At 37.3% G+C, this 21761-nt stretch overlaps 2 protein-coding genes across 7 annotated transcripts; one reads left to right on the forward strand and one right to left on the reverse strand.

The window, feature by feature from the left end:
• Positions 1 to 2915: 2915 nt before the first annotated feature.
• LOC124179498 (acidic leucine-rich nuclear phosphoprotein 32 family member A) lies at positions 2916 to 12953 on the reverse strand. 4 transcript variants are annotated; one of them, XM_046563942.1, is made up of 8 exons: positions 12693 to 12953; positions 8704 to 8847; positions 8433 to 8552; positions 8236 to 8348; positions 7828 to 7934; positions 7387 to 7463; positions 6934 to 7051; positions 2916 to 6135 (listed from the first exon to the last, which is right to left on the reverse strand). In XM_046563942.1, exons 1-8 carry the CDS (start codon positions 12738 to 12740, stop codon positions 6077 to 6079), a joined length of 786 nt encoding a protein of 261 aa, XP_046419898.1. In that variant the 5' UTR covers positions 12741 to 12953; the 3' UTR covers positions 2916 to 6076. The 4 variants fall into 4 exon arrangements, with proteins under 4 accessions (XP_046419898.1, XP_046419900.1, XP_046419897.1 ...); XM_046563944.1 differs by having other exon boundaries at positions 6949 to 7051; positions 12693 to 12952; XM_046563941.1 differs by having other exon boundaries at positions 2916 to 6138; positions 12693 to 12952.
• Positions 12954 to 15552: 2599 nt separating this feature from the next.
• LOC124179771 (ATPase H(+)-transporting accessory protein 2) lies at positions 15553 to 20975 on the forward strand. Of its 3 annotated transcripts, XM_046564495.1 has the most exons (8): positions 15553 to 15714; positions 15918 to 16045; positions 16658 to 16888; positions 17008 to 17322; positions 17648 to 17740; positions 18718 to 18819; positions 19996 to 20104; positions 20337 to 20975. In XM_046564495.1, exons 1-8 carry the CDS (start codon positions 15672 to 15674, stop codon positions 20414 to 20416), a joined length of 1101 nt encoding a protein of 366 aa, XP_046420451.1. In that variant the 5' UTR covers positions 15553 to 15671; the 3' UTR covers positions 20417 to 20975. The 3 variants fall into 3 exon arrangements, with proteins under 3 accessions (XP_046420451.1, XP_046420452.1, XP_046420453.1); XM_046564496.1 differs by lacking the exon at positions 18718 to 18819; XM_046564497.1 differs by lacking the exons at positions 18718 to 18819; positions 19996 to 20104; positions 20337 to 20975 and adding an exon at positions 17907 to 18669.
• The last annotated feature ends 786 nt before the right edge of the window (positions 20976 to 21761 follow it).

Genomic DNA, 21761 nt, shown 5'->3' on the forward strand with positions numbered 1-21761 from the left:
AGTGCACTGACGGAAGTATCAAGAAATACTGGAAATGAAGGTAGCGCGGGACGGCCATATTGGTTAGTCACTATTCTTGACGCCAGGGTGCGCCACACGCTATTGCTTGACCCTCTCGCTCCCTCTATGCGTTGAGTCATCTGCGAGGTCAGCCACGCGGGAAATTTGAATCGTGGAGGCAGCGACTGGTTCCTAAATTGCTAGCCCTGGGTTATTTTGCATGTTGAGGGGAGAATTTAATAACGGTTAGCTCTGTGCAAATTTTTGTGACCAAGTACTCCGTGGGTAGGTGGGGATCGATGGGCCGGGAGCCGTAAGAAGCCATGTTAGCGATCCGGTAGCTTCTTTATCGGTGAAAGCCGTTGACACGCAATCCCATAAGCACACAAAACCCATTAGGGTAACCCTTCGGTGTTTAACTGTATTCAGTTAACGTTTTTCGTTACGATTTTACCGGATCAGGAGCGGGTTTTGGGGGTAATAGCAGTTTCATGTATTATTAACCGAGTACTAACTGCGCCAGTAAGAGAAGTTCTTCGTTACCAACAACTATTGCGTGCAGACGTTGGAATGACATTGGTAATGAACCGTCGACATTTTGAGATTAAAAAATGAGACATTCAGCAGAAAAAATATTCATTTCAGTGATATGTACGCAGAAATTATGCAATAGAAACACGAATGTCAATCAAATGTACGCATGTGTATCGTTGATATTCATCTGGATAAATTGAATACTTTATAAGCGATAGTATTAGGTGGCTCTCTCATTGATAAACCTCCCAACAATTGGAAAAGAATAGAAACGGAAAGATTAGCAGAATTATGAATCCCATTTCTTTAAGTTTCCGAATTAAGCATGAGTTATTCCAATGAGACACTGTTCGATTTAATCTGTTTGTTCGTTTCTATTCGATTTTATCTGTTCTTTCCTGTCCCGTCATATTCGCGACAATGCCACCTCTAATAGCTTGTTCGTTTCAATTATTTGTTTAGAATAAGGGATGGCAATTATCAATCCGATTCAATTCTTTCTATCCGAATTAATTCTTTTCAAATAATACGAAACATCCGTTTGGATGAAGAAATCGGAATAGATCGTATTGAAATTCTCAATCCGTTTCAATTCTTTTCCGATTGTTGGGATTGGTGTTTGCCAAGTATTGACGACGATACGTTACCAAATACCAATGTTGTGTACCACACAATAGGTATTGATTGTGAAAGCATACAGGCTTCTTTCACCGATAACTTGGTTGATAATACTTGAAACCCCCAGATCTGGCAAACCGTTACGAAAAATAACCAAACGCTAGCACTCCTAATGACTAGTCAAATTACGCACCATCGCAGGATTATAACGAAAGTAATTTACACTGATTGCAGAAAATGTAGAAAACTTATGAAGGCTCGGTGTTATCATTCTTCCTATTAACAATGGACAACCAGACGGCTATGATCGTACACTATTCTATACTTTCTCATAGATATTCGTAATCTTTTCGATCTAAATCGAATTCTAAAATTGTCGAACAAAACAAGTTCCGTAAAAATTTTACTCTTATAATAATTCACGGAGTTTATAAATAGTTTTATTTTTCAACGAAATTTTTAGGATACTACGAGAAAAATATTTATTTACTCCGCTATCGGAAATTATAAATAAATTTTACAAAAGATTGTAGATTTTTATCATTTTTCGTAGAAATTAGTAATTTTCTATGAAAAATACGACGATTTTTAAAGATTTTTCACAATGTTGTACGCTTTTCGAATATTTCCTACAATTTTCATCCAACACCATTTTATTGCCGTTTGGCGTAGAAATTATTTTCACCACGGTACTACAACGAGATGGCGACGTTATGTTATGTCATGATCCCTCTTCAGGCTGTCATTTTGATGAATCACGCTCTATCTAGAATGTCAAAATGTATTTACTATTTTTGACAAAGACTGAATTATCAAACCAAATATTTAAAATTGTATGAGCTCAAAGATATAACAGTTTTAAAACTGATCAGCCGAATGAAGTGAACTGTAACCGAGTTACAATTCATGAAGAACTTAATGCGTGTTTTAAATTTCGTTGAACCGCCAGCAATTCGGTTCTTATACGTAAATGTAATTTCTCGTAGATGCAAATGCTTGCGGGATTTCACAAAATGATAGTTCATTCGTATTAACAATTTATTAGGAACAAAATAATCTAGAAAATGGAATACAAAAACATAAAATGCGCATAATATATGTGATAGGTAATTATTACTTAATTCATAGGGTATACACACATAACGATAAAGTAATAATAGATTGTATCGTCTAAGGCATATAAACGTACATAGAAATACGTGAAGAAACAAAAAAAAAAAATAAGTTTTTTGCTATCAATTGATTGATAAAAGATAAAAAAAAAAAACTACATCAGGTGAAACTTCGGATTAAATACCAGACAGCAAGGATTCATTTATAAATGGTTTTATTAATAAATTATTTTCTCTTATCTTGTGATGAGGGTTGTTCAAAATAAACAAACTTGACGACAAAAATTCATTTCAACAACAGAAATAGACAGACAATACACGGATGTAATGTAGGTACTTGGTTAATCCAAGGTGATGGACAAAATTTATTTCTTAATTAAATGGTCTATCCGAAATCACAATTGACAAAAGTATAACTTGCGTCGCGGAACGCGCGGAAATATCATTATCATTATTACAATTATTGTTGTATTTTTATTATTATTATTATTATTATTATTATTACTATTACTCCTATTCTTATCCTTGATATTGGTATTATTATTAGTATTACTATTATTGTTATTATTATTATTATTATTATTAATATTTATAAATCGATTTTTCCAAACGAATATACATACACACGTATACATATGTATATACGATCAATTCCGCGCGAGCCGCAATTGCAAATTACAGATATTCATATCGTGATTTTCAATTATTTCCTTTGTTTCTCGGTTTTTTTTTTTTTCGTGTTATGAATTTTCCTCTCTTCTCTCTCGCTCACTCCCTCGCTCTTCCTCTCTCTCTCTCTCTCTCTCTCTCTCTCTTTCTCTCTCTCTCTCTCGCACACACACGCGCATTTCTGACATACTTGTACACATAATATGTATAGTTAATAATCCACTGTAGTAGGTATACCTAATATAAATTTTTTTTTAATTTTTTTTTTTTTTTTTGCAATCTTGGAAAAATTGGATAAGGCCATAATATAACCAATCTGGCAGGCAAATTAGCGCCATTTCCCCGAATCATCATCTACGATATACCTATTTTCTCAAACGTTTCCTCCACTTCTTTTTTTATTTCTATATTAAATTTTGCTTCTCATTTTGTTTTTGTTCTTGTTGAGTTTTATAAAATTTCAATTCTCATTCACTCGCATTTTCACTCTGGACAATTCCGCTCCTTTACACTCTGCACTAGCACGTATTTACGAGACATGTGGTCGAGCCAGTCGGTCTACGAATTATGTTACTACAGTCTCGTCGATAGCTGCGTCATGCGTTCATCGTACATCCTCACCATCTATGCACTCATCTTACACTCATCAGGCACAAAGCTCTTCTACCTGAAACGTATTAACTCCATGTTAAATAATCGTTTTAATACCTCACCGATATTTCTCTCTTTCTCTCTCTCTCTCTCTCTCTCTCTCGCTCTCTCTCTCTCTCACAACCCATTCACCCTGTCCCTTGCTATCTTGTCCTTTTTTTCGTTCTATACTCTAAACGCGCATTTTCAAGTATGCTGGTATAATATATTCATATGTGTATATCCATACACACTCACACATTCACACACATCCATACACAGATGTATTGCACACTGTACGAATAAGCACAGATGCAAACATTGGCTGCTTCTTCATCGTAATACGATCGTAATCTAGTAATAATGATAATGACAATAATAATAGCAATGAGAATAATAATAATAATAATGATAATAATAATAATGATAACAATAATAATGATCATTATTCATTGTATTCACGCCATTATGCCTTGCGAGACGACAAATAAACGCCTGATTATTTTAGAGACAGAAATGAAAGGAGTGTTCATCGACACATTCACATGATCTCTATCTCGCAACGTATATGCGAACATTCGTTACGTTTTCACGTCTTCAGATATCTTTCCATTTGTCCTCATTTTCTGATTTTCTTTCAATCACTATAACTGCGAGCATAAATGTAAGTAACATCTTCTATGAGTCGCAAAGCAGGAGGATCAATGTTCTCTTCAATTGCTTGTTCGATGTAACGGCAAAAGAATCATGATTTTCAAATTGAGATTATGCAAAATAATCTCGATTTGGTAATCTCCTGAACTCGGTGCCATCTTGACACACGAGCAGAACTATTGAATCATTGTCCGATTCAAACATCTTTCCCTGCCTCTCCCATTTCCACTGCAAGGATCTACCTTGATAGAATTTTAAAGTCTTGATTGGTCAATCCTCTCAATCTACAAGCTTATCCAATAACACATGTTCCGGTACTTGACCAGCTATTCTCCTCAAGTCCGCGGAAGACAACGCTTCCGAAATCCTCCAAAAGGAACTATCGTCTAAAGAGAAAGAAAGTGTGAGAGGGATGAGATGTAATTTTCCTGGTCTCCAAGAGACACACGAAACTAGCGGTTGCATTCTGCGAATAAAGCGAAGAGGAGAAATTCGAAACTGTAATGGAAGATGATACAGGGCATGCATCTTCAAGACTACTGTACAATATAATCTCAGAACCTGACCTGCATCCGACCAGTATCTACTCTAATTTATTAACGTGTTTCTTTTATGCTCTAAAATTGAGGCGCCTTACTAGAGTGACCGTGGTCCGATCGAATCTTATGTGGTAAAGTGAGTCTAGGTACCATAAATAACAGTGTCGCACGGAAGCCACATTCAGATAGGTCAGGAACACACTGTAATGAATACTCAGAACTGCACGTTAATGGTGTTGGACTGAAAATCTATCCTCAAAAATCTATAGAGGGTTTGGATTGGTATTTGTTGTATATCGTAAGCGGAGCAGATAGCAACATAAATAAATTTTCAGAAGCACCGAAGAACTTCATACTCTATGGAATTATAGCTGTAGCGATTTCGATTTGATTACAATTGTTTCATTAGATTGTTTACTAGTATGCTTTCCCACAGACTTTCAATTGGATATGAAAAAAGTACAAATTTTTGCTGAATTTTTCTATTTTCTGTCTCTGAAACCATCTCTCACATTGGCATGAATCACCTGAAACATCAGTTTTATAAACCTGTACAAAATTTATTGATCCTCGTTTTTTCTAGATTTATCAACTAATAATAATAATAATAATAATAATAATGATGATGATGTATTTAAAATGTAACTTACGTAACCTTAGTACTGATTAACGATGGCTGCATACCAGCATGACCAGCTTTGGCCGACCGGAGCTAACAGACAAATACGCTCCCCTCCGAGTGTAATACATCGCTCTCTACCACATCCCTCAGACAATCCGATAATACTCTTGATTTCACTTACCATTCCTCCATACTAAGCAACACTTCTAATTCTCTAATTATATACTCTATATAAAATATCGTTAGTATAACTAAAACGTGTTGGGTCTAGCTGGAATGCAGCCCTATGTATGCCTGCTTCATATTTCTTTTTTTTTTTTCTCTTCATTTTTCTTCCTTACTTTCCCCTCCTTCCTTTACTCTTTTGCGTACAAATACCCATATCCATATTCAATTCATATTCGTATATAGTTATCCTTAATCTTATCAAATTCTCGCTTACGCATTAAACCCTATACATTTGTAGTTGCGCGGACGAATAACCCCCCCTCTTCCCCCCCCCCCCCCCTCCCAGTCCCTTCCTCAAGTCAATGATTCAATGATAAATTCACACCACTACATGTAGTCTGTCATTGGTCGGTCGATTGGTTTGATTTCCAGCTATTCACTCGGCGGCGTAGTTATTGATATTTATTTATAAGAATTTTACACGGCGTCTCTTTTTCCACGGCTTCAATTATTCCGGGGGGTAGGGAGTTCTAGTTCCCCACCTCGCCGCCGTCCTCGTGTTTTCTTTTCTTGCCTCGGGCTGGTGATGCTGCTGTATAATAATAATTAAACATTTGTTTATCATCGTTTAAACTATGCCTATGATAATATGAATTTATTATGTTAGTCTATGAAAAAAGAATAATATACGAGAAATGGAAGCACGTAAGTCTCAAGTCGGGGGAAAAAAAACAGTTGCGGTTTGAGCTGGAAAATGTTGCACTATCTTGCGACCTGCTATCTAATATCATAGGTTAATGGTAAATTAAATTGCAACATTTGCGAAGGACCACTGACTTTTTCTTACGCTATTTTCCGGAAGTAAAAATAATAATTCGATAAAGGAATGCATTTCATGTAACTGCATCTGTAAATCTAACATCTTTACACCACACTGTTGCGATATAGGGGGTTTAAAAAATGAAAATAGGTTCACATATACAAATCCAAAAATTTGAAACTCTCATTTTCCTTTCTTGACTTGATTATGAAATTCAATTTTCTAGTAATCGTACGTGAAGAAAAGTTTGCACTAGGCACAAAGCAGATTTCTTCTTTCATTTTTTTTCCTATTAAATCCGTAGGAATGTAAATTTTTTTATTACAATTCCAAACTTTAGTATGATTTCTAATTTTTTTTTTTTTAACTTCCAAGTTATGCTAACAAAGCCTGTGTATATTAATTTCAAATCACTGATCAGAAATGTAACTATTTCTATGAATCAAGCACTGATTAGATATAACGATTCTTGATTTAAATTTTTTGATTTGATACTGAACTCTACAATTATCACCAATCTGGTAGTTAGTGAAACTCTGAAAAATTACGATTCAAGCAATAGATTACCGAAAGGTATCCTACCTTCGTCCTCTTCTTGACCATCCTCCTCGTCAAGGTCATCGTCGTTTTCCTCAGCATCCTCTTCCTCCTCCCCTCCAATATAATCCTCCTCGTCACTATCATCCTGTATTTGAAAACCAATCAAATGATTTGGACAGAATGAAACACATGGTAAAATTGAAACTTTCCGATAAGACATGAAGACCAAGTGTGGAGCTTTCCAACATCGTAAATCGAATAGAATTTTGAACTTAAAATATTGTATTCATCAGGTTTTCTGAATTTATCATAAGTCTATCAGAAATCAGATAGTTAGACATTGATAACATTTTGTGACACGCATGTGAATTCGTTGAATTCAAACTTTCAGGTAATTATCTCAAGTAGAATTGTCTCTTAGTTCTGTATACTATGGGTAATTAAGTGTGAATAAAATGCAATAAGACACCACAAACTTACATCCACGTAATCTTTGTATACGCTATCCAAAGCAACAACTTCCTCATCTAAGTCGTCGTCGTCATCCTCGTCCGAAACTAAAATATTGCCAATAGTATTATCAAATACGATATTTCAATGATTCTTGACAATTACCTAATCCTTACCAACAATCGCTTCACAAACTTGGTAAGTATATTTATTTTATCAAACTTTCCCTAGAAATAATTCACTCAACTATTTTGATAATCGGTAGAAACTTTGGATTTTCCAGAAAGTCTCTTATTCACTGGTGTGAAAAAGAGACTGGGTTTTTGAAATAATTTATTTATCTACAACTTATGTGTACTATTTACATAAGAGCAGAAAATACGACACTGACTTGTTTGTATACTTTTCTTAAACAAAGGATTGAACTAATTTGAAAACTTTCAATTCTTGTGCAAACAATACTTTACATACCTTCGTCGCTGTCATCTTCATTGGCGTCACCGTCGCAGTCATCATTTCCATTCACCTCGTCATCTTCACCTTCACTGTCATCGACCTCGCGATCATTAACATCGAATCTGAAAACCGTGAAACGGTAAAATGTAATATTAACAATGACAATTCACTTGCTGACATCCAGAAAATAAAATACTGTAAGAATTATCAGTCAAACTTTTGTGGTGCTAGTGTAATTGGACAATTGAAGTTGTTCTTACAATCTTAAAAATAAGAATAACTTATTTTCAGAGCGAATGGTGAGAAAAAAGTTACTACCACCTTATTTTGCGTCAATACTTTGATATTTGTCATTCGTACTAACTGGTGAACTACACACTTATAACATACACTACAGTTATATTAAATATTTAAAACACATACCCATCGAGATATTGTAAGCTGGGGATAAGGCTGAAAACCTTTTCCCTGTAATTGTCCATGCATGTTGCCTCATTGTTGAATAGGTCCAGACTCTTCAGGTTTTTGAACTCTTTCTGTAAAAAATTAACAATGAATCTACTGTATTTTCTGATGTAAACAGGAACTTCAAGACGGATATTTGTCGAAATTGTGCTTACCAAAGGCTGCAGCGTGTCAAGGTCTTTGATTTTGTTTCCACTAAGGTTGAGGTGAGTCAATTTAGGGCTGGTACTTAGAAGGGACAAACCTCCAGAGATTCTGTTGTCACTCAGCTCCAACTGGTGAAATTAACATCAGTAATTAGTATTCAGTTGTGAGAAGAGTATCGAACAAAGCACATCACACTAACAGCATTATAATCTTCTACTCAAGTTTGAGGGGTATGTTTTCAGTTATATTGTAAATGTCCAACGATCTAGAATGAATTACCTTCTTCAGATTTGGTAACTTAGGAAATCCCTTCAGACTTGTGAGACCCACATTAATGAGGCTGAGTGAGTTCAGAGCTACAAACTCGTCGGTCAAACCTACAATGTTTGTACTCCTACAGTTGTCCAGGACAAACTCTGTTATCTAAAAATGAAAAAAATAACAATTAAGTAATGAACATATCAGAATCAATATCTGACAGTGTTATGTTTAAAATGTAGCGAATACAGTTTGAAGGGCGATTGCTCAGAATTTATCGATTTAGAATTTGATTCTCAATACTGTCCGTTCTACAGCAAAATGTGTGCCATGGCGCAAAGTTGAATATTTAAAACACATAGCATCAACGAAAACTGTGAGCAACTAGACCCCAAGTTTCTATCTTTCAAAGTTCTTAAGAGTTTAATCTACGATCATTGTCTTTCCTACCCTTTCTATGATCGATATACAATAACAGATTAATAATATTACTTGAAAACTTATTACGAACTTTAAATTTCTAGACTCCCCGCAGTTTCCACATTTTCTGGACAAAAAAAAAAGAAAACAAATACTTGTCACAGTGAATTGTATCTAAAATAAAACCTACTCCAAGTTACTCCGCCCATGGTTATTACAGAAAAACATGAAGCAATCTGCGAATCAAAGAACAAAGACAAATTCTAGTGCAGAATAACGCTTAGAGTCAAGTACTTGTCGGAGTAGTTTAGCGGTTGTTCGGAAAAAGAACAATATATTACATTTCGAATCAACTCTCCTGAGTTTTCCCGATTCCGCTGATCTGAATATAATTTTCATAAAAACCCTGAAAAATCCTCAAGTTTGTTGAGATAAAATCGAAAATTTTCTCTCCGATAGGAAATTTTGCTAAGCATACGGTATGTACATAATCGTAGAGAGACATAGATCGGTAAATGGTTAAAATCCTTAGTGGTAAATAATATGTCTAGAATCAGAGAAGATCGGCGCCGTGCGGCGGAGCAAACGAATCTGCGCAATTAAACTGTATCCTGCGAACGTGACGACTTCGGCACGAGGCACGGAGAGAACGAACCGTACACAAAGTCATAATGTATAATGGGTATTTCAATGGGCAGGTATAAGATCAATTTTCGCTAAAGATGGGACTATTTTATTGATCGGAGTTAAGAGAGTGGGGCACACGCCGCGTCACGTTTAGCGGCATCACGGAATATACAAGCGAGAAAGCGAGGCGCGGCACGCGACGCTCGGTAAAACATAATGAAAAGATAAATAAGCAAGTACATAAATAAGAAGCAATTAGTGCACTGCGTGAAATTTCGTCTCTGGCTCTTCATCCGAGAGTTGACGGCGTGAAGAAAACCTCCGCATCGTGTTCGAGCTATCGGGCATTGATCAGATGGCGCAGTATACAGAGAGACCGTTCGGTACGGAGCGAGATACATAAGTAATTACGTACATACATACAAAGTTGATCGGAGCGGTGTAGGAAAGAGGGGCGGTTTAGAGGAGGAGGTGGGAGGGGGGACGGAGGGAAAGAAGCTGAGCGGCGGTCGTCGAAGCTTCGAACTAACGAACGGAACGGAACGGAACGAAACGAAACGAAACGAAAGAAACGAAACTCCTGCAATTGCCGAACGACGGGCTGACGCCCACGTGACGTGACGAATACATGCATTCACCTTTCGGGTTGTTACAACCATGCGGGGAAAGAAAGAAACGACGATTCTCGACCAAGAAATACATTTATAAACCAAATGAAATAAATTTTCTGGAGCAGGTCAGCCTCCGAGTCTCGACGAGACAACGTGTTGCGGTAGAGCTTGCGATCGGATTCCGAGCGTTCCGCGCGTGTAAACAAGGCGTTGCTTCTGATCGGATCTACTATTGCTTGCGACGTGCCTCGGTGCCACTACTTAGCGTAGCGCCGGCATCAACCAACGGGCAAATGGACTCGTCCAATATGGCCGCGAGATCCATTGGCCGGCGGTAAAAATTGTTTGAGCCGGTCAAAACACGAGTGTGACTATTGCGCAAGCACATCCGTCCTTCCGACGTCTCGGTAATTCGTCGTTGTTAATCGCTGCACGGTTTTTCACCCGTCCTACGGTCTTACTTTCGCGCGCATTTTCTCCCATCGCTGAATCCCGCGGCCGATGCTCTTCTCCTCTCGCCGAATAAGTGTCAATATGATCGATTTCACTCTGGCGGTTCGGAGTCGGAACGGAACGGAATTTTCATGGCATTTTTCTTTCTCGCCTTTTTGTTTACGCCTGCAGATTCGGAAGCGGGTGGGATGGAGGGAGGGAGAGAGGTGAAGGGACGGAACGAAGAACGCGGCAAATCTAATAACCGTACAACATGTCTGCCCTCGTGTGCGGTTGGGAACCCATGCCATGACGGCGTCCATTCGCACGCGCATCTTCACCTCATGGCACAAGAAGACGCACGCACGCACGCAGGCAGCAGCACACCCACCACCCCCCGGCTTGCTTGCAGCTTCTAAATACCCCCGACCGGGATATAAAATGGAAATTCATTCGAAACGATTATCGGCTAATTCTTTGCAGCGATAATATTATACTCGTTCTCAAGTCCGAGGGAATCCGATGAAACAAGCAGCGTTGCACGCGTGCACGCATGCACGTACTTACATACGATATGCATATACATATACGAATATGTACAGGTATGTATGTACTACATTGCATATGTTACTCAACAAATAAGCATCATGGCGCGGTTTGTCGTATGCTGTACAAATTAATTGACACTTGACACACACACCCGCACACAATCGCGCTACGTATATTACCGTTCTTTTCAAAGGAACTTGGCGTAAATTCGTAAATTTATTTTTTTATAATCAGTTGTAAACCGAGTTTGGGAGGCACGGGTAAACATACTTTGGATACTCTACGGATGCAATCTCTGTCCAAAGTTTCCGTTCGTGTGCGCATACGTGCGATAACGTTTTATTGAATAAATTCAATGTCGCGAGGATTAATGGAGCAGAATTGTTAGCGTAGGTTATCCGAAATCCCACCGTACACGCCACATCGCAGAGACCTGCAGTATAAGTGAATACGGTACCTGCCATTGGTCGGAGGCATATGTTCCCCTCTCGGTGTATGAAAATATTTATTTACTTATCAACAACGCGCGGAGCAACACCGCTTTAGTTATAAACATTAACAGAGAGCAGACGCCGCGGATTCCCTCAAGTAAATTAATACAGGATGAATAATTTTAACGGACAGGTGTGTGATCGGATGACTAGAATACGAGAAGAAAAATTCGAGAATTTAGAATTCCTTTGCTGCCACGCATGAAGGGGGGGAGGCATGGATACCGGAAGAAAAATTTCTCTTCCACAAGTACGAAGAAAATATTCGCCCTTGAAACAGCGGCTCGAAATGGGGGAAAAAAGAGTGGTTGATGCACCCGGTAGTGGGTACAACACACACGTATGCCTGCGACGAGCAGCGGCAGCGGCAGCGTGTTAGAAGCAAGACACTCGATGCGAACTACGCCATGCCTACAAGCAGGCTAGCCGCTCCAAATTACACGTTCGGGGGTTATAAAAATTGGCTATTGATCGTAACGATTGTTATCGAGCGGTTGATCGAGGGTGAATGAACGGGATAAACTGAAGGAAAATTGGGGCAAAAATAACGAGGACGGGGGGGGGGGGGAGGGGATGAAAAATGTATCAACGAGCACGATAAGGCATGGATAAAAATAAAATTGTAAATTGAAAACATTTGAGGTTGAGGAGAAATAGGAAGGAAAATATAAAGGAGCAAAGTGTAAGGTGAAGAAAATGCGTGATGTCTCGACGTGCACGGAAAAAACTCTCGTTACGATTCTGCAACGATTGGCTATAGGATAGATAAAAGTGAAAGAAAGAAAGATAGAAAGGAGAAAGAAATAAAGTAAGCGATAAACGAACGAGGGCACGAGTGCGATGCTTTGAATATTAATGAAAATATAATATCAAATCTTACTTCGCCTGGGTTTTTTCCCCGCTTCTCAAGCTCTATCCGTTTCTCCATGGCCGGCAGTTAAACGCAAGTAAAAGTATACAACACCGCACTAAGTTATCACTGCACCGCGCTACGCTGCGTCGTAACAACGTCGTCTCCCCGAGTCTCTCCGCAACCTTGCTTTCAAACCGGGAATGACGGACGGACGGGTCGTCGCCAGTCAGACAGAGCCACCGCACCGAAGAACCAACCCAACGGCAGTTCGATCCTGGCCTAGCGGCTAGAGGGGCCCCCCCACAATAACAACCTCGGAGGCGGGAAATGCGGGAAACGAAACACATGTCTGGGACTACTTTCGAAGCGACCAATCGCCGGGCGGCTTCCATCGTGGCGCCACAGTCGCCATCTGCCGGCGCCGAAGTGTACCAACAAGGTGTAGCACCGGTAGACTACGTTTTTTATTTCCCCTCCACGGCCGCCGCCGTCGAGCACTTCGCCCTCATCTTTCCATGCCGAACTACGAGAGTGATGAAAATGCACGATGCCGCGTGAGAGATTAATTCTGGGGTGTCGATTTTTTTTCGCTTATTCTTACCGTTTACAAACCCGATAAATCAAAGCTGCATAATTTTGTCTCGCAAGGCAAACTCGTGTTCTCTGCATTGTTACGTAAGATTCAATCGACTCTATACGCAGGTTGACCGATGCGGTACGGTCGCCGGTAATTGGCACTCGAGCACAGCTTTTTATATGCGTGTAATATGTGTGTAGGTATGTATAATTGCATCGCTGCTAATGCAGATAAAGCGTTAACCAAGGATCGATGTCCCAGCGCAACAGGGCAGAAGAATTGGAATAATCTCTCAATTTACCTATTCGTAACATATATCCCCTTTTCCAAGTTTTTTCAGCCTGTACGTTGCATCAATGTACCGTCGATTTCACTTTATGAAAAAAACCAGCTTGGTTTTTTCCATTTTTTTTTTTCTACTCAGATAATACTCGTACTCGACACATTGTACGATTTCTTTTTTTTTTTGGATTCTTTCTTACCGCAATTCTAATTACTTCTCACACCAGGAGACGAACAATTTTCAATAAGGCTAAAAATATGCCTATTTACTTTGTACGTTTTGCCGTACATCGTTCCGAATGAAGCCAACAAGTTGTCGAATTTATATTGGAACGCACATTTATCATACGATTATCGTATAATAATACCGGTGGTACAGCAGCTGGTTGTAACATTAATATCGATCATTCAAGAAATGGAAATTGAATAGATTCATCGCAGGTAAAGAACTTGCGAGAAAAGCAAATGCCGTGCATCTGCGCATCGCGTACGCGATGCACCTGCGCAGAACAACTTAAAATATGTATGTATGTAGGTATGTACAACAAGAATAGGTGTACACCGATGAACCGGTGACATATCTACGTATAGCGAGAAAGTAAGGTGGTAGGAGGGTGAAGGACCGCTCTGACGTCGACCTCACATCAAGAACAACCCCTGTTAAACTCTTAACAATCGTTTCATGCATGCGCTAAATACACATGGAACAATAGTTGAAAACATTCGAAGTGTAATAGTTTTCATAAAATTAGTTCATTTATTTGTACGTAATCAACGAGTATGGTTGTAATCCTATTTATATACGAATACCGTATTTGTATCCTAAATTGCATCAACCTCAAAAGTCTGTCCCAGCTGTAGGATTTGTGGAATTTGACGAGGGTTGAGATCAATAAACATATGCAGTATTAACTACTTTTTCATTGCCGTTCTTTTCTCTTTCCTGAGCTAGAACGTTGGGCTGTTTCACTTCGGTAGGCTGAAGCATATGCTGGTGTTTTTTCATGAGAAACTGAATGTAACTGATTGTGAAAAGAACTTACTAAGATTTGAAATTTCAAATAAATTGAATTTGTACGAGATTAATTCAACGGAAAAACAATAGAAATTATGAAAGTTTAGAATCATTCAATTCTTTTTCGATCGCTGAGCACGTATTTCATAATTGAGGGTTCCAAGCACCACAGTTTATGATATATGACAATTCTGTCGTGAGTGCCAATTACGTAAATGATTAAAGACTAAAGTTAGAATCATATAAATGTGGGTGTGTAACTCTATATGATTGCAGATACAAATATATCATGTACGATGATATACTTACTGTGGATTATGTGTATATATACTTTGCAAGTTGAAATCGAACGCGATTAGGGCTGGAGTGACGTTTCCGGATTCGATAGGTGCATGCGGCTCAGCTTTTGACGTAGTTGATAAGTTTTCGAAAGAATATCGAACCCTAAAAATCATGTCACTTGATTTTTAACGACTGATTTTTTCCCTTCATTGTATCCAATATAAGAGAAATATAGTCATTTGAAAATTCCCTCGTATGCACGTGTTATAGATTACATTTTGTAATCATATCACGTGTGCTTACTCATAGCTTACCTATACAGTTTGAAATGTCTCCAAATATTTCCACCAATAGCAGGGCGGAGATTTACGATAATGAGATTCACCTTTGGACGAGATTTTTTACAAGGGTTCCAATTTGCACCACCAGATGATACATCGTCCAGTGAACATCCGAGCCCGCGAAGTGCTGGTCATTTTGAATCTGCACATTTTTTTTCCGCTGTGATAATCAAACACTGCATGAAAAGAAAAAAGTAATAGTTATTGACTTTTTGGTCATTTTTTATAAGTAACGACTTGATATCGTCGTATTTTGACGCTAAATACCGTTATTTAAATGCCAAGAATCACAAGGCATTAAAGAAATAAATAAACAAACAAGCAAATACCGTTCTTCGTATAGCACATATTTCATGCCCGTACGCCCCTCCACATCGTCGATACGAATATCGAAACTCGAGCACGCGATTGCGCTCGATTCTATCACATGATCGTAGTTGGGGCAGAGCAGGGTTAGGTAGACGTATTTTTCATTCCTCAAATCATCAGATTCTCAAAAAAGTAGAAAAATGTTCCGGCAGATATTATGCGTGGCTGTCACGCTGGCTGCAGGTGAGTTGTCGATATTAATTACCCTAACATTACGTGGTTATAAATTATATTTTATCGTCCTACAATGAATGATAGTAAAAGGGGGTGTGGCGTGTCAGTAAATGCTGGATATACCCTAATTCCGAGAAATTTGTGTAAATATTCATTGTGCAGTACGCATTATCACTCTTTCTTTATTTTACTTTAAAAATTATCTTACACAGTTCAAGCCCATGGGACATTCACTATCATGCACAGCCCAGAGAGCGTCACGTTCCATGGAAATGAGGAAGTTTGTCAAAGCCTGCTACCTGAGATTTTCAGTTTAACGCTTGGATACACTACGAAAATGGTGCGTTACCAGCAGAAAAATGAGCATCTATTCTTTGAATTTTATTCAACCATATTACTAATTCTAAGAAACTGATAGGACAGCATTTTTGTTAGAGAGCTGGTAGCTTATCGTAGCATTTTTTGATGGAATGATTACTCTCGTTATTTTTTTTTTACTTACACTTGCATTGTCTGACCTGTAAATAATATATTCAGAGCAAAAGAGTTTGCAAATATCGATACATAAAAGGAACGAAAAAGAAAAGAGAATTTTGAATAAGCTTGATGAGGCCAATTTCTGATAGAAGATTCGACAAGTTTGATTGAAAGAATTGCTAAAATGGTAAAACTTTAAATACATCAGATTAAAATGAAAGTGGCTTAATTTTACTAACTATTCTACTGATGTATATTATACCAATTACATGAAGTATCATCTTACGAAACAAAGACTAAGTAAAATACACTCAGACATATTGTATGGCAGTTGTGAATCGCATCTAACTAATAGCTATTTTTAATCTTCGTGACGAATGAGCATTAAATTATATGAGTAATCGTCTTTTACTGCAAGCCTATATTATACTAACTCTAATCCCATGAACTAGAATAGTAAAATCTTGTTTTTCAGAGAGGCTCGTGGGACGGAATGAGAATCACGAATATCTTTGATCTACCTGAAGCAGTAGTCGGCGTCGCCATAGAAGGTGTGACATCTATAGAACCGCCCAGAGGCAAACATTACCCTCTGATCGAAGATGAGTCAGAAGAAACTACATGGCAAGCTTTGAGTGGTCGTCTTGAAGAGCGTGACAACTCTGAAACGGTTGTCAGAATTAATACTGCAGATGGTGTAGATGCTGTATGTATTTCATAAATCAAGCGAACTATCTAGCGATTGAAGTTTTATTAAGTTTCATGCCAGTGTCACTTGGATGCGGAATCTGTCGTGATTGTATATAATTCGTGGCCATTTTCCAGCTGGGACGATCTGCTCTTGGAGAGTTGAAACTTAAACCAGTCAACGTGGCATCTTTAAAAACACTTAGTTTAGAAAATGAGTCGGACAGGAAATTTTTGGAAGAAATACAGTTGCTGGACGCTTTCACAAACAAAGTATTGTCAGGAATAACTATCGATGACAAAACAGATCTTTACTGGTTCGTCGTCTCCGCACTTTCGCCTGTAATCGATTCTCACAGGGATAAACCAGCTGCAGTTAAAGAAGCTTTGGCTATTCTCAATGATGCTCTTAGTCGTCTCAGTAACGCATTCGTGGATGCTTACAAAGGAAAGGTTCGTTTACGCTCCATCGTGTTTATCTAGTTACTTAGTTTGAATTTTTATTGATATCGTATGCTTTTTCCTAGAAGTCTGTACTTATAGGGAAATATTTTCATTATGCAAAAAACATTTTGAAATATTGATGAAATTGGTGAATAAGAAGCAAGGTGGTGACTCGTAGCCTCAAGTAGATTCTTTAAAAATCTAGGATTTGATGGTAAATTTCAAAGTTCAATTTGTGATAGAATCTTTATGTAGCAATGAATAGAAAGTCGTCTGCTTATAAAAGAACACAAACGAAATGTAGATTGTTTTTTCTTATTTTTTCTTCCGTCAGGTAATCATCGCTGTATTCACAAATGATGCTTCTCACGTTCGACACACACGTGCTGCAGGTGACGGAGTTGGTAGTCGTGTTGACAATATAACGGTCAGTAGAACGCATTATTTATCGAATAGTTAGATGTTAATGATTTATAGATGTTCAAGGATTCTTGTTATTATATAAATAAGAAAAACGACATTATATTGAAAATTTCTTGAAGGGAAATCAGCAGCTCATATGTAATGACGCAAAGTCTGGTGTGGTATTTCAGCTTTTGAAGAAGCTGCTGATAAAGCTGGCTGGTTGGATTCACTCCTCACTTCGTCTTTGTCTTCTTTCCATCTCAGAATCGTTACCCAGCCAAATATTATACTAACGACTCAATCTTTTTACTGATCAATTCTTTTATTTCATCCAGCTGTATCCTGGCTAATAAATCCTCTAGGAGTCGTAATCATCTTACTAGATTTTCCGTTTCATTCTATTATCATGCCGCAACTTTGTTCACACCTTAAAACTCTAAATGTAAGGCTTAATCTCACAATCACACATTTTTGTTGACAGTTTTGTAGAAAGACTACACGTTGTGCAAATCATTTTGATTTTTGTACTTCTTCTTTTCATGAAAGTACGTGAAAATATTATAACATAAAAGCATATCTGGTATTAGAGTATTATTGGAAATTTACATAAATCTTAGGATCGTATAAAACAGTTGCCGATTATTAATATAGCAATAATTTGGTGCAAATTACTGGTGTAAACAAAGTTTTGTGGCATACGGTGTTGGATTGGATAGATCGTATACTTAACAGGTTGCTACGAACAACTTTCTCTTGCCTAACTTGTACAGTAATCATCAAGGATTATCTTTGAATAAAATTTGAACAAACCGGTGAAGACAACTAATCTCTATTGGTATCCACCAAAGCTTGCAACTTTCGCTACTTATTGCTAATCTATCTTTTTTAATCTATGCTTCTTGTAACAATATTTACAACTATTAATAATAATCAATGTCTTACTTGTCACAATCGTTGCGATTTTCTATAATAATCAACACTCTATTTTAAATTTTATAGGCCCAAAGTAGCCATAAAACTGTAGAATCTACCACAGAAGGTAAAATTAATCGGAGTACAATTGAATCATATGAAAGAAAGCCAAGAGTTTTACAAATCAAGGTATTGTTGAATCATGTACACTTGCATGGTTTTTCCAATACCGGTATTTAATCTTCAATGTTATGTAGTTAATGCCTTGATAATAAAATGCTGGCAAACTTCAGAAGTTGAATATGCTAGAGATTCAGTTTGTTATTATTTACGTTTATCATCCTGTGAAACTGGAACGATTATTATACGAATATTTTAAATAATGTTATGTTACAATCCTGTTCCTTTAGTGAGAAAAATATTTGTTGAACCGTGACAGATGTACAGTTTTCAGCTGATTGCTAGCTGAATTAACGACATGTGTACAGCATTCGTACTCTCTCTTTCTTTCCATGCTTAAAACCAGTGTTTTTTAACACGTATAAATCTGCATGCGTTACTTACGATTATTTTTTTATTATTTAAATGTTTGCTTACTAGATTTTAGTAGTAACATCAAACCTTGTAGTAGTCGCAACGACATATTTATCACACTATTGTATCTATATTACTTTCCTGTATATCTGCATATGTTCACTTACCTTTAATACCTACGTAAAATTTATCTGTTTGTGAACCACCTTCTACTTCATCATTCACTGTGTTGCATTCGAATCGTTTTCTAAAATCATTTTATCTATATATTTAACTGTCTAGGATTGGTAAAAAATTTATTTAATCATGCTACAGTAGAACCTTAATTATCCGAACCAATTCGGATCGCGCCTAGTTTGGATAATCGAACAGTGACGTTAGGTGACACAAGGTTCAGCGCTGGTAAATATTCAAAAAATGTCATACACGTACATCTTATAATACTTATCACCTATCTATTGAACTTAGTTTTCCTGGAGTTGAATGAAAACTACCAGTAAGAATGAGTATGCAAGGCCACTAATGTGCTGACTGGCGAATCAAGCTTGAATATGTCTGACCAAATGCTTTGTTTGCAACTCTGTAATTGCGTGAAGTAAAGAGATCGTAGTTCGGATAACAGAGGTTCGGATAATCAAGGTTTTATTGTACATAGATACTTATATGATTTAATATGCAGTATAAGGTAATAAAATGTAGTAAGAAAATGATGTAGACAAAATTGTTTAACGTTGGTAAGTACCAAGTAGTAGAACAACAGCTTGAGCAAGATTGTTCTGAAGTAGTAAGTATATCGCAAAACACGTTAGGACTGTCGGTTGTCTGTTGCAGAGTAATACCATTAACGCCTCCAAAGAATATGACGCAACCTATCCCGTCATGTTCACCATCTTCCTGTGGTTTGGAGTAGCCTTCGTCTTCTCATTGATCGCCATTTGCAGTATGTTTTCTATTTTATTGTCATTCAATTTAACGTCGAACAAACAATCGGTGATTTCACATTTACGACAATATTGATATTTATTTTTTAACTTTCGTATATTTCATAATTTTCCCCGGACATTGTTCGACTTTGAAAAAAAAAATATTGTCCTCAAGAATGAGTAAGAGAGTAATAGAAATTTTTTAATGTTTTCAATAATCCAACTATAATTATTTATCCCCATGCTCAGTTACTATCGCCGACATGGATCCGGGACGTGATTCGATCATCTACAGAATGACCTCCAACAGGATGAAGAAGGATAATTGAATGTAAAAACATCTATCAGTGATATCGAAACATCGTGATGTGAAGATAAATGTCCGCTTCAATGTGTGGCACAAGTATAGTTGCTAGTAAATTGTAAATTCCATATTTATAAAATGTATCATTATTGATTTAATCACATTCAATGCGTTAAATTCGTTCCCAACACCTTAGTCGAGTTTGAGGAAAGTATTAGCGCGACTCTACCATCATTAATGAGGAATCGTAGGTAACGAGGATATGTCATACCACAACCCATTGCCCAGTATTCCTTGTCGTATACATAACGTAATATGGTTAATTTAACAAGTTCGTACCTAGAGTTTAATTGATGAGTATAAATATGTTAATGACTAAGTTTAGCTATCAATTTACGTAGATATTTAGCACGAAGGTGAAGGAAGTATAATAATATGTCTGTACATTATGTTATTTAGGAATGGATGATGATGAAGATGGTAATGATAATAATAATATTAATGTATATTTCAAAGTAATATTTAAATTCAATTTAGATTGCCGATATTCTACGTTAGTTGTCAAATAAATTGAATTGACACAATTTGGAACGTATCGTAATTAAAACTGGCTTCCTTCCCCGCAATTTGAGCAATTCTCCGATCAAATTGTCATTTTCAACTCTGTGCTTTATAAAATTACTTGCCAATCGTATACGATTCCAAGAAGATATTTCATTTCGCCTGTTAATTAAACGTTTCAAAAACATTTAATTCATACCTTGGGCACCTATTCATGTTTAAATTAAAATTTAATCTTTTCAATCGGTTCCGCACCGTCGGCAAGTTCGCGTTTTGAGAAATGAACTAAGTTTTTTCATCCGGTTAATATCAAGATTCAAAAGTTATCAGTGATATCGTACAATAAGATTTCAAATTTTAGGGGTCGATGATAACGAATCTGAAATCAGATCTTGAAAATGATCTTTTCTGTATAGTACCAGGAATTTCGTGTGTGAAGTCTATCATTTTTTCCAACGTTTTCTTAGATTATTTTATAACCAATTGGAGTTTTTTATTCATTCATTGTCACACTGCAGCCCACATGGAGGAAGAAATGGCGGTAGTGGTCCAGTTTGGAGTCAACAGCGAAATGATCGACCGTACGAGCGGTTTTCCCACATGTAGAAATTTCGATAATATTACAAGCTAGCTGATTGTGAGAATTCAATTACAGATTCGTAAGTTGTATTCCCGCATGCCTGCACATGAGTTCCAGAAATTTTTGCAGGAGTTCAATTTTGACTTCTTACCATTTTCTTTTTCTTACGACTAATTCTGTTCGTAAGCTTTTGAATCGTACAGAAATATATAATCTTTCTGTATTTTTT

The sequence above is a fragment of the Neodiprion fabricii genome, chromosome 4 (genome assembly GCF_021155785.1).
Source record: "Neodiprion fabricii isolate iyNeoFabr1 chromosome 4, iyNeoFabr1.1, whole genome shotgun sequence".
Taxonomy (NCBI): Eukaryota; Metazoa; Arthropoda; class Insecta; order Hymenoptera; family Diprionidae; genus Neodiprion; species Neodiprion fabricii.